The sequence below is a fragment of the Arachis ipaensis genome, chromosome B07 (genome assembly GCF_000816755.2).
Source record: "Arachis ipaensis cultivar K30076 chromosome B07, Araip1.1, whole genome shotgun sequence".
NCBI lineage: Eukaryota > Viridiplantae > Streptophyta > Magnoliopsida > Fabales > Fabaceae > Arachis > Arachis ipaensis.
This window is the reverse complement of record NC_029791.2, coordinates 22,572,099-22,586,165: the sequence shown is the minus strand read 5'-3', so window position 1 is coordinate 22,586,165 and position 14,067 is coordinate 22,572,099. Positions and strand designations below refer to the sequence as shown.

Genomic DNA, 14,067 nt, shown 5'->3' with positions numbered 1-14,067 from the left:
GTGTGATATGATGGATGGATCGATGCCTGGCATATCAGCTGGGGTCCACGCGAATAGGTCGGCGTTTTGTTGTAAGAATGCTCGGAATGAAGATTTTTCGTCTGAAGATAATGTTGAGCCGACGTATGTGAACTTATCCGTGCTTTATGTGAAGTAGATTTTGTCTAGGTCTTCTGTTGGAGTCGGTCTTTCCAGTGTTCCTGCTCTAGGATCAAGGTCGGCCAGCATGTGTTGGTTGTTCGTGTTGCTGATATTGTGGACCTGAGCTTTTGTGTTACGGTGAGGTCTTTTGAGACTATTGTTGTAGCACTCCCTGGCCTCTCGGGTATCACTATGAATGGTTGCAATTGTGTTGTCCTGCAAAGGGAACTTAACGCAAAGATGAATTGTAGATACTATAGCGCCGAACCTATTTAAGAAAAGTCGGCCAAGTATAATATTATAGGGACTGAAGCAATCAACAACTAAGTATTGAATGTCTGAAGTTTTTGACGAAGGGAACTTGCCGAGTGTGGTTTGTAACCACACAAAGCCCATAACCGGGACTCGCTCACCTGAGAATCCTACCAAGTCACCAGTGGAAGGTCGGATGATGTTATCGCTCAGTTTCATTTTCTTGAAAGTCGAGTAAAAGAGAACGTCAGCGCTGCTGCCTGGGTCGAGCAACACCTTTTTAATTAGGAGATCTCTGAGCTGTAGGGAGATTACGACGGGATCATCCAGATTTGCTACGCTGTTATCATGATCGGCTGTATGGAATGTTATCTGTGGAGATGTAGGCGGCGACTATTGTTGACTTTGATCGGCATTGATGGAAAGGATAGCTCGGTAAGATCTTTTCCTTGCTGAACTTGTGGCTCCTCCACCTGCAAAACCTCCGGAAATACAGTTAATTGTACGTGTTGGTAGTTCATGATGGTTATTGTTCGGTCGGTCTCTATCTCGGTTATGTTGTGTAGCCGAGCTTTGGTCTCCTGGAGGAGGTGCTCGCCGCTGCATGTGGCCGCTGATGAATTTGTCCAGATAACCTTGCCGAGCTAATCGCTCCAACAGGTCTTTGGCGATGACGCAGTCATCAGTATTGTGTCCGTGCTTCTGGTGGAAAGAGCAGTACTTTGATCGGTCAGTGCCTTTTGAATCTGGGTAATTGCCAGCTTTTCGTGGTGGCTTGATTAACTTCGAATTCAAGATCTCCTTGATGATGTCATTGCGCTTGGTGTTGAATTTGGTGTAGGTCTCATATCGTGGGATTGGTTTGAAATTCTTCTTGCTGTCCTGTGGCTTGTCGTCATCTTTATAATGAGGCTTTTCTATTTTCCGAGCTTGTCGGAGCTCTTCGATGTCAATCTGTCCTTTAGCTTTTTCACGGAATTCGGCCATAGTTTTTGGTTTGGCCACAGCAATAGTTTCCTGGAACTTTCCTGGTCTTAATCCACTTTTTATGGCGTGTAGTTCTACCTCGGGGTGGAGATCGGGTATGTTTATGGCTATCTTTATGAAGCGCGTCATGTAGTCCTTGAGGCTTTCGTGCTGGCCTTGCTTGACTGCGTTCAGGTAGTCGGAGTCGTGAAGGTAGATGGCGGATCCAGCGAAGTGCTCCTCAAAGGGTTTTGATATGTCTCGGAATCGAGAAATGGAACCTGCAGGCAAAGAACAAAACCAATCAAGTGCAGGACCGTCTAAATAAGATGGAAAACAACGACATAAAACTTTATCAAATGCACCGTTTACTATCATTATGGAGGTGAACTTTTTGATGTATTTCTTTGGGTCACCTAACCCATCATATGGAGTTAGGGTGGTTGGTAGAGTAAACCTTCGGGGTAGCACGAAGTTCATTACTTCCGCCGTGAATGGTCCGGGGGAGCTTTTCTGATCGTCATTTTCTGTGTTTTTCTGAGCTTCCTCATTGTGTTGGGGCTGTTCCTCTTCTTGTCGAGCAGTGTTTGAGACATGTGTTGGCCCTGACTGCTGCTCGGCTTCTTCCGTCTATTTTTGTCGGTCATTGTTTTCGGTTCGAGTGTTATTCAAGTTGGCAATTTGATTTGCCACTCTTTGGTTCTCCTCAGCCATGGCTTGTCGCAACTCAGTCACCATCCGGAGCAGTTCGGATGGCGAGGGTGGAGGTTGTTCCGCCATGACTTTCAAAACGGGAACCTCGAGGCCGACGATATATAGAGAGAGGTTTATATTTTTGGCCCCACGGTGGGCGCCAATTGTTCTTGTATGGATACCTGGAGGGAGAGCTCAGTCTCTGGGAGTCGACACCGAGCTATGACTTTCGGTGCCGACCTTCAAGCCTTATGATAGTCCGAGCTTTACTCCAAGAGGGTGTCCAATCGCATAGAGCTTTGAGCAAGAGACAGGGGGGAGTGTACCTGCAAAGGCACTCCGAAGCTTAAGTTAGTATTGAGAATTCAATGTGTCTTCAGGATAGAAGATCATACCTTTTATAGGTGATAGTGTGTAAATCGGTTATGTTCCTGCTTTATTGCCTGTATTAAAGAGCAATAATAAGGGTTTGGACGTTTCACTTTTGTGAAGCAGTCCGTTAAGCTGATTTGTAACGTTACTTTTTAATAAATGATATTGATTGTTGATTAGTAACTGTAATGTCGATTAATAACGTAAATTGCCGAGTAATGACTAAAATGCCGACTTATAACGCCAAATATCTGGGCAATAGATGTGAATAATGGCGAGTTATGAATGATAAAGCCGATTTATGACATAGGATTTGTAATGGCCAGACCACTAACTTAAGTTTCGGAATGCCTTTGCAGGTACACTCCCCCCCCCCCTTTTTGTTCATACTCTGCACGATTGGACATCTCCCTAGGCGGAAAGCTCGAACTGTCCCAAGGTTCATAGATCAGCATTGAAGATAACAACTCGGCACCGATTCCTAGCAGTCGAGCTCCCCTCTAGGTATCCATACAAGAACACCATATATTTTCATCTTCACCACATAAATTACTTGTAAAAAATAAAGTCTGAGTACCCGGATTATCATCAATATTTTGATGCTGTTTTTCTACAATGTGTGTTTGATTGTTATTCACCATTTTAATCTGCAATCTGCTACTTTGTGTCCATACTTTCCACAATGAAAACAGTTAAAATTGGTTATTTCTTGATAAAAATTACCTCGACCTCTTCCTCGGTTGGCAGGCCTGAAATTCGTTCCACCTCTTCCTTGATTAGGTGGTGTAAAGTTATTATAACTTCCTTTGTTGTAATTGCCACGACCTCTACCTCTGAAACTTCCTCTGCCTCTACTTTAAAAATTAAAACCACGACCTGGTCCTTCTTGTGTACGGCTTGATTCTGCAACATTGTTTAAATTCACTCGACTTTTCAGGACTTCCTCGGATGATTTTTTTGAATTCTCCAGTATTCTAATGATGTGGCTTTCCATGGTTCCTTGCAACTCTGCAATCGTCATTGTATCTATATCGTGGGACTCTAGTATCATAGTCACCACATGGTCATACTTCATCGGCATGGTGCGAAGAATTTTCTCCACCACTTTACTATCGGGCATATCTTCTCCATAGACTCTCATCTTATTGACAAGATCTGTAATACAAGTAAAATATTGCTCAACAGTTTATGAGCTAGACATCTCGTACCTTTCATATTCTCTTCTGAAAGACTGTAACTTTGCTTTTTGAGCTTTATCTACGCCTTTATATGACAGCTTCAACGTGTTTCATGTCTCTTTTGCACTTTTGGCATTTGCTATTTTGCCAAACACCGTATAATCTACACCTTGATAAATTTGAGATAGCGCCAATTGATCTCTCCTCTGTTGGACAGCATCTGCTCCTTCTTGCAAACCCGGTTCAATGAAATTACATAGGTTCTGGGCCTTCAAATGGGTAGACATCAAAGTCTCACAATAATTATAATCAAGTTTTTCATCTAACTTGGGACTGGACTACACAATATTAAAAGTGTTTGTTATACTGACTCAATGAACAACTATATGAGAACTCTCTCACACCTCACAAACTCTCAAACACCAGACGTTGGATTAACCAGCTCTGATACCAAATATAAATATAATATCCACACTATATTGGCCCCAAGATTACTCACTCACATAAATAGCACTACCATATTTTTCATCACTCAAACTTACTAACAATCATAAGAATATAAGAGAGAATTTTTGACACAAACACTAAACATTTTTATTCATGGAGAGATGATTAACAACATACATATGAAGCCTTTATATAGGCAAACCTTCATAATAAAATAGTAATTTTTATAACAACTAAGCACTAGTTGTAATGATTCAAGAAACAAGTAGAAACTTTGACTAGTCAATTTTTTTGTTTAATTTTGCTTCAAATTCTTAGTCATCAATCTTAAATCTTCCAATTCATGATTCATCATTCTTCTAGTATGGAGGTGATGAGTGCACCTTATTCATGACAACTTGATTTGTAGCCTCTAATTTTGACTAGGAGATAAAGTTTGACTTGTGATTCTTCTAACTTCTAGTTTCATCACTTATAATTCTTGTATCTTCTAATTTCATGATAGTTCTACTATGGTGTAGTTGTACTACTCTCTTAAATATTCTTGATTTAATTATCTAACAATTTGGTTATCAATTGATGAAAAAGTTGTCAACATGGTCATTTGGAAGGGTTCAGGAAGTAAACTTGCAAATTTAAAAGTTCAGAAGCTAAAATCTAAAATGTACATGATGTGAAAATTCAGTGAGTAAATTACAACTAACACTAAATTTCTAATAAGAGAATCCCAGCGTCCCTGTATAAGACTACAGTTTTCGAGCACATGACTTGCTGTTACGTTATATACTGTAATGTGATTTTCTTGTTGATTTGGAGTGCAACAGCTGATGGATGCTATCTTGAAGAGGTAATAAAGTCTTTCTTGATGGATACAAAAAAGATCACATTGGTGAAACTTAGCCATAATTTACCAACTACTACAACTAAAGTAATCAACAAAATTCAAAAGAATAAGGTATCCTAAGAAAGTTTACAAACCTAAGTCAACTTAAGCATAATCGTTAGCTGATACATACTTAATACTTTTTAAGTCTTAATCAGACAATGTATTTTTTATGCGTAGAACATTAACAAGGGAAGTGATAAGAAACTTCCAACATGCATATAAATATATGATTATGACAAGAAGCAAATGACAAAATTCAGGTGGGTAAATAGACTCATGAACCCCGTTACGTAATTGCTCCAACGAATGAAATTAAAATTATACTTGGTAAACAAATAATAGGCATTAGTCTTCTGCGAAATTTCCAATGAGAAAAGGAAGAGAAATTCTGATCCTGGGCTACAAAAAAAGCCTAACTGTGTAACAGTACTAGTATGTGAAACTAGTAATTCTTAGGCACTGATCACAACTCAAGATGGCGTCCTTGGTCTTCAAGATTCAGAGGTGGCTGAAGCAGCCAAAGGTATGGAGATTTGTGGGTTTTGCTTCAACTGTGATTGGCCTCTTATTTTATGCTATGAGCTCTGCCTTCAACTCTTTATTTGGCGAGTGGAACTTGCTCAAAACGTTTCTCTATAGCGTTCTGAGCTTCATCATCTGTGTTACTGTGTTATTTGCAAAGGCATGGGAACACTCAAGTAATCTTAGGATAAAAGCTCACATGGCATTCTTTGTACTGACCATCACTTCATTCTATTCCTTTTTCTTTGATAAAGCTGCCAAGGGGAAGCCGGATGCATATGGTCTGGTTTCTTGTGCTGCGTTTGCAGTGATGTCACTCAGTTTGTCAAGACGCACTCGCTGCGGATTTGAAGTGGACATGCTATATTTCTTTTTGGGAGCTCTGATAGTACAACTCATGAAGATAAAATGGGTGTTGGGTATAGCTGGAGCAGGTTTCAGTTATTTCCTAATCGTTCTCTTTTCTTGGTTAGATGATCCACAACCTGAAGAAAATGGATATATTGAACTCCAAGATCAGCCTCAAGTGATCATTCAGGTAGGTTCACTACAACCACGAGAATCCAATGCTAGCAGTGGTAGTGCTCCTGTTTCCACACAACCAGAGGCCAATATTCAAGATCAAGCAACCATTGATGGGGATTCACATTCGCAAAAAGCCAATGCTGATTTTGCTCTTATAAAGCCACATCTGTTGGTTTCTTTAAAAGCACTTAAGAAACAGAACCAGAAAATTTTTGGCTTGCTTTACGGCCAGTCTTTGGTAGATTCCATTCAGCATGACCACAACTTGTTTACTGACGTGATTCCATTGAAAATTATCAATCGCCTTAATGGAGCTGTTAAAATTGCGGCTGCCAATGGGTTTGAGAAGGAGTGGTGCCAGTTATACAGCAGTTGTCGCAGAGAGTTCTTGCACCAGTGCCTTTCCAAGTTAGAGTTGGAAGACTTAAACAACATAGACAAGAACACATTGGACAGGATTTCAAGTTGGAGAGAAGGTTTTCGTATTGCAATCCACAAATTGTTTCCTGCCGAAAGGAGACTTTGCAATCGTGTTTTCTTTGGATTCTCCTCCCTTGAAGATCTGACTTTCATGTTGATTTGCAAAGAACTCACCGTTTATTTCCTAAACTTTGCAAATACTGTTGCAAATACTACTCCATTTGAAAACAGTTGGAGAAGTACTTTAGCAAGCCAAGTGGAAATGTTTAGGGGCATGTGTGACATGATACCTGGATTGGAATCGGTGTTCCCTGATCAGCACAGTGCGCTACTAAAAATTGAAGCAATGATGACTCGACAAAGATTGGGTGAGAAGATTAGGGATGTTTTCAAAGACATGGAGAATCTGATTTGCTGTGATTCAGCTATTGTGGATGTTGTAGGTGACGTTGATGTGCTTACCTACAACATCATGTATGGTCTTAGTGTAGCATTGAGAAATTGGGATATAATTGAGAAGGCTCTCATAGAGTATCCCATGGGCATTAATAAAGGGGGATCTTATCCTTCACTTTCTTCCCAGATAGCTCGGATAGTGGAGTTGCTGGATAACCACTTAGAAGCCAAATGCAAAACCTACACTGATCCTGCTTTGGGACATGTTGCCATGTTGAATAATGTCACGTTCATCACACAAAGGGTACTGCATCATCCTTCCATAGCCCGATTTCGGAGCGATAACTACAGTTCCGCTAACATTTGGGATGAAGATTGGATGAAAAAGTGCACAGCGAAAATTCGGCAAAACCTTGAAGATTATAAAAGAAGTTCATGGAATGAGGTGCTGGGCTTATTGAAGCTGGATAACAATGAATCACTGGAAAATAATGTAGCAGCTGAGTCCATGAAAGAGAAGCTAAAGTTGTTCAACGTTCAATTTGAGGAGATATGCTGCACTCAGTCTAAATGGTTTGCTAGGGATGATATACGGAAAGAGATAATAGTATCCGTAGAAAACATTTTGTTACCAGCATATGGAAGCTTCGTTGGAAGGCTCCAGGATGTTCTCGGTAAGGCTGCTTATGACTATATACAGTATGGAATGCTTGACATTCAAGATCGACTCAACCGCCTTTTTCTTGGAGACAAGCGGATGAGTCGGTAGCTGAGGGAGGAGTTACGGAGGAGTTATGTCCTTGTGTAATTATTTGTTTTCTAGTTAGAATTAGTGCATCTCTTCTTTTGTTTTATAAACTTATTTTCTCTTTATATGCTTGATTCAATTCCAAGGTACGAGTGTGCATAAATCTTCGGTTCATTAGACATTTCAAGTAATCGGTTTTTTATTTTACTCGTCGAAAACTCAACCAAACCCACGTTCAATATTCGAAAACTACGCACTCAATTCCATGAGATTCTTTGATAGTCTTCAAGGTTTTGCCAGAGTTTTTCTGTATGCTTTTGTAACCAATCATCGCCCCAAATTTCAGCGAAACTATATTGTTTGATTCGGTCGAATTCCGTAAATCGAGCAGAGGGAAAATGTCTGAGTGTCTTTATTAATCATGGCCACATAATCCAAACAAGTTCCGGTGTAAATTTTGTACTTGCCTTCCAGTTGTTTCTCCAACAGCTGTATTATCCAAGCTATCTTGGCAGGAAATGAAGGACAAGTTGTTGTAAGATATTCTTTGAAAGCTTTCTCAATCATGGGCATGACTCTCACCATTGCACCAAGACAATTCATTACCCGCATTGATTGTTTTAATGCCTCCTGGAACATTTCCAATGGCTGAATCACAGTGAATCAGATTCTCCAAGTTTTCGAAAACGTCTCTTATTGTCTCACCTAGTCGGAGACTGCCTGCTCCATGTGATACCTGTTAGAAAAATCACGAAATTATTCTAATTTTCTATATAATGAAAGTTACTTGAACCATTTCTCTATAACATTTGGTTGCAAAAGCTCTTATGGATGCAATACCTTTACAAACAAAACTGCAGTGCAGATGATGAAACTGAAGAGACAAGTAAAGAAATGATTTCAGCAGGTTCCATTTCCCGGACAGAGAGTTGAAGGAGGAACTCAAAGCGTAACAGAGCAATCCAAGTACGCCTGAAGCAAAACGAACAAAACTCCGTAGTTGTGGATGATTTAGGTTTGGTAAAACTTTTCAACGAGGTGATTGTGCTTTTTAAAAGCTCAAGCTCCTCATTTTGTGTTTGATAAATAAAAAAGATCATGTGCTTGTATTTGCAGTTTTTAAAAGATCGGAATACTTTTGAAAGCACGTAAGATAGAGCTTATCAAAGTTAGCTTGTGCTTTTCAAAATTTAAAAGTCTAATATAACTTCATATGGTAACTAATTTTTAAATTTAATACTTGTATTTATGTGTATTATAATATTTTTAAATTTTAAAAGCTATTTTACCAAATTCAATTGTTGTTGTTTGTATTTATTGAAAATTATTTTTAATTTGATTTATCAAACATAAATACTACAATTTTTAAAAAACCATCTTTTAAAAATTAACTTTTATAAGTTATTTTTAAAAAATAAAAATTTTACCAAACCAAGCTTTAACCACATCTTAATTTGGTCAATCAAAGGTTCCATGATATATTTGAGTGTGTATGAGTATTGTAAGAGTTGCTTCAAGGGAAGGTAAGAGGAGCCATTGTTGCTATTCATACTTCGGTAAGATAGCGAGCCTTCCGCTGTTTTCAAAGATAATTGACTTGTAACGTGTTTGAACTTTGAAAGGTTCAAGTTTTTGGACCTATTTCTATTTTGTTTTTCTAAGTCTACAATCTATTATTAAGACTGAAGATGGTTTGTGATGGAAGATTGGAAGGCTAAGATTAATTCGTCTTTAGGATAATGTTAGTGACTAATGCTAGGATTATATTAGTAGATTAGTAATAGGAGTGAATTCAATTCAATTCAAAATTGCGTTTTTCATATATTGTGCTTAATATGTAGGGTAATAGGCAGTGTTCTGAGAACCGGACCGGACCGGCCGGTTCGACCGGGTTAACCGGAAACCGGCCCTCTTACCGGTCCGGTTGATGCCAAAAACCGATCTGCAAAAAACCGGTCAAACCGGTGGTTAACCGGTGAACCGGGTGAACCAATCCGGAACTGGACGCTGGTGGCTTCTGCAGAACGGGACGGTGTTGGCCTTCTGGGAGTGTGGCGGACTGGAGATGGCGACTGGACAGTGAAGAAGAAAGGGTATTGATCGAACTAAACTAGGTTACAGGCGAGACGAAAGGTTCAAATTGATGGCGCTCAGTCGCGGAAAAAAATCCAATAAACGGCGGTGAACGATCGCCTCGATCACTGTTGAGTGACCAAATTGATTTGGGGATTAGGGTTTCTCTGTCCATCGTTGCCTCTCTGTTTTTCGTTGCTTGCTTCTTCGACGTCGTCAACGGTAAGCTCCTCCAGTGCTTCTTCAGTTTGATTTCTGGGAGTTGATTGCTGTTTTTCTGGATATGTTTATCGCGAATCGTTTTTTTCTGGGTTATATGCTTGTTCATTGTTGTTGTGAAGAGAGCTGGATTGTTGGTATTTGTTCTGACTTTTGGACTATTATTGTTGATTACATATAATGTTGTGAGTTATTTTTGTGTTATTGTTCTGATTTTTGGAGTACTATTGTTCTGACTTCTGGTATTTGTGCTGATTCTGAATTAATTTATTTGTTATTGAGTTGTTGCTGAGTAAAATTATTTAGGAATTTTTTATTTTGAAGATGGAATAATGAGATAGTGATCACTAAGTTAAAAAATTTAATATATTTATTTTAATATTTAATTAAACCGGTTCAACCACGATTTAACCACGGTTAACTATTAAACCGTTGAACCAGTACCTCTACCGGTTTATTGACCGGTCCGATTCTCAGAACCTTGGTAATAGGGTTTCTTTGGGTCTTCGGTCTCGGGTTAAAAGGGAGGCTTCTATTTATCTACAAGTACGATGGATTCTAGATTGGTTCCAACTTCCAAGATATAATTATTTTAATATCTTCAAATTAAGGTGGAAGAAAAAACCAGGTAGGTTTAAAGGTTATTTTAATTTTAAAACTCAATTTCTTTGTAGAATTGAATCATGATGTAGTGCCAGAGAGCTCAACATTATCAAATTGATTGCAATAACTAAAAAAAAAAATTATACTTTCTTCCTAACTTCAATTATATTTATTGCCGTGTTTACAAAAAAATTATAAAAATACTATTTCTACATCAAAATTAACCACTAAAATCAGCCACTAATGTATTTATGTATCAATACATATTTGGTTTAACACTTTAGTTGTTAATTTTGGTTTACACGTATCATAGTCCAAAAAATTATTATGTGTAACTCTTTTAGTTATATGATGAATATCAATGGCTAAGAGAAGGGGGTTGAATCTTGTCATCTTTTAATTTTATTTTCAAACCTTAAATTTGTTGAGACACCTGGTGCAGAATTAGAATACCACAATTGAACTGATAAGTGCACAGGGTTGTACCAAGTAATACCTCAGGTGAATGAGGGTCGATCCCACGAGAATTGATGGACCAAGCAATAATAATTAAGTGATTCACTTAGTCAGACAAGTAGAAAATTGTGTTTTGGATTCAAGAACATTAAATAGTAATTCGAGAATTAATAAAGCAAGCAATGAGCAGGTTATGAAGATTATATAAGAAAATAGTTAAGGTTTGAGAGATATTTATTTTTTTTCGGATTAATAATCTTTACCAACTATTTTAATCATGCAAGATTCAATTCATGGCAAACCTTAATTAATTAAACCTTAATTTCTTAGTGATTTAATGTCCTCTAACCTAATTAACCACCAATTCCTTGGTTACTTAATTTAGGATTAAAGGGTTAAGTCCAATTCTAGTTTATTAGCCTCAAAAATCCTAATTACCCAAATATAAGATGATTATATGTCACATATCACGTTAATTAGTCCAGACAATTAGTGGTTTAGGAGGAATTACTTTTAAGTTATGTTCAAGTAAATTACTTTTCCAAAATTTAACAAGAACTCAATTAAAACAAGGGTTATCTTCTAATATACCTCAATCCCTAAGATGAAAAACGAAAGCAGATCTTTGAATTTGAATCAATACATTAATTAGAAGTAGAATAGCAATAGTATTACTCCATAGAAATAAATAGAGCTTTTAACTTTAACAGGAGAGGTTTAGTTGCTCAGGACTTAGAGAAAAACTAGGGTTGTAAAAAGTGTGTAAAATCTAGCATGATGAAAAAGAGAAAAGAAGAAGCCAAAGAGCTAAATTTTTTTCTTTTTATATCTAACCTAATTGATTTGAAAATAAAATAAAATAATAAATATTAAAGCCTAAAAGATTGTGTTTTGTAAATAAAAATAAATAAGAGAAAATAAAATAAAGTTAATTATTATTCAAATCTCCATGGATGAAGCCGTCCTTGAAATTCGTGTATGCGGTGCTGGCACTAAACACCAGGTTCAGCGTTTAGCGCCAATGAGACAGAGAAAGTTGTGAGCGTTACTGTCTTTCTGGCACTAAGCCCCAGCCTCGGCATTAAGTGCCACCAACGCCTGATTGTTGCACGAATTACGACGTTCTTGGTGCCAAACGCTAGGTTCAGCGTTTAGCGCCAACTTGGCAACTTCAATCTTTCTTCTGCAAAACTCTGTCAAACTTGCCTGAATTTTTTGAAATAAATAAAACTACAGTATGCCTCAAAGTAGCATCCAGATAGGCTTCAAACACTAAAAATCTCAATAAAACTCGATAAATTCATATCTAAAATAATAAGAAAACAAAGAGAAGATGCTCATACATCACAACACTAAACTTGAATTATTGCTTGTCCTCAAACAATTGAAAATAATAAAACTGAGTGAATTTGCCCGAGAATTGAGTTTTTAATTAAGCTCCTATCTATTCACTGAGTGGGGTTAATGACACTATGTTCCTAAACAGTTTTGGCATCTCACTATCCTTTGAAGTTCAGAATAGTTAATGTCTCTTAGAACTAGAACTCGGATAATATTATGAATTTTCTTCCTTTTTAACCTTTGATTAATCCTTGAAGACAACTTTTTCTTATCTCTTCTTTGGTGCTTTGCACCTTGAGCCTAGCCGTGACTTCTAAATGTTTTGTCTCAAACTGCATTTGACACAAAAACACCACAAGCACTTAAATGGGGAACTCTTTGAGTTTTAATTTTTTTTTTATTTTTTCCAGTCAGTGGTACTCAGCCTTTATTCACAATTGGTCTCGACTCTTAGTGCTCTGTCTCAAGAATTTCTTGAGACACTCACACCACAAGCATATGGCTAAAAAAACAACCCTTTGAGCTTTTAATTACATTTGACCTTCCTAGCCATTGATGTTCAGAGTCTTGGACCTTACTTTTTATTTTTTTCTTTTTGCTGTCTATTTTTCTTTAAGGATTAATTTCTTGTTTAATTTAGAGAATCCATAATATTTCTCTAAATTCCTGTACCTCAAGAATCAACACTCTTAACTTCAATATCAATTATGCACTGTTCTTTTCATACATTTACAGTCATAGATAATACCACCACATCAAGATAAATAAGACAATTCAGAGTATTTAACTCAATTTCTCATGCAATTACACCACTTTTCTTTTCTTTTTCTTTTTCGAGCTTAGTAAACATACATGAGACATCTTCAAAAACAGAATGTAAAGACAATTAAAACTACTAAATATAACTAGAACTACTGACTCTAAACAGGATCATGAAAAGGACACTATAAAGCACTAGAAAATAGGAGATAAATAATATAAGAACTAAAATAGGAAAATAACATAAAAGGAACTAAACCAACTCAGTCGTCATGGTGGCTGCTCCCTCCCAGAAATTCGTACTGAGCTCCAAAGTCACGCCTCAACTGCTCTATCTCCCGCCTCTGACTTTGCTGCTCCTCCACAAGTTGCTGAAGGAGGGCAGAGTGGCCCTCGTGGTCCATCCTCAACTGATCGATGGACGATGCCAGATGATCAATGGATGATGTCAGCTAATCCCAATAATCATGTGGAGGAAAATAATATCTTTGAGACATCTCAGGCTATTGAGGCTGAGGTGGGGGAACCGGCTCCACTCTCAGGGCTCTAGCATACTCCTGAGCATACTCCACACCCTTCCTAGTGACCGGCCTCTTGATGTCAATGGGAGTATCATGATCAATGCGTACTTGAACGACATCACATATGCAGAAAATGAGGTGGGGAAAGGCCATCTTGGTAGAGGTGGATGCCTTCGCGACAATGCTATACCGCTCCTGAGGAATCACGTGATGCACATCTACCTCATTACCGAGTATAATGCAATGAATCATCACTACTCGGTCAATGGTAACCTCAGACTGGCTACTCGTAGGAATGATGGGATGCTGAATAAACTCCAACCATCTTCTAGCAACCGGCCTCAGATCATGCCTCCCCAACTAGTATGGTTGTCCCTCAGCATTATGCCTCCACTGTGCTCGTGGGAGGCATATGTCAGCAAGGATCTGGTCCAGTCTCTAATCACTGTTGACCCTTTTATTGTAAGGGTGAGGGTCCTCTCTGATCTGTGATAATGGAAGCACCTCCCTCACTCTCTCTAGACCAACCTCCAAAATCCTCCCTCGAAC

The 14,067-nt window shown here is 38.2% G+C and overlaps 2 protein-coding genes across 2 annotated transcripts; one reads left to right on the top strand and one right to left on the bottom strand.

The window, feature by feature from the left end:
* LOC107607040 lies at nucleotides 787-2,139 on the bottom strand. The gene is made up of 3 exons (XM_016309029.1): nucleotides 2,050-2,139; nucleotides 1,725-1,989; nucleotides 787-1,640 (listed from the first exon to the last, which is right to left on the bottom strand). Exons 1-3 carry the CDS (start codon nucleotides 2,137-2,139, stop codon nucleotides 787-789), a joined length of 1,209 nt encoding a protein of 402 aa, XP_016164515.1.
* On the top strand, nucleotides 5,208-8,221 carry LOC107607041 (exocyst complex component EXO70B1-like). The gene has a single exon (XM_016309030.2). It carries the CDS (start codon nucleotides 5,411-5,413, stop codon nucleotides 7,565-7,567), a length of 2,157 nt encoding a protein of 718 aa, XP_016164516.1. The 5' UTR covers nucleotides 5,208-5,410; the 3' UTR covers nucleotides 7,568-8,221.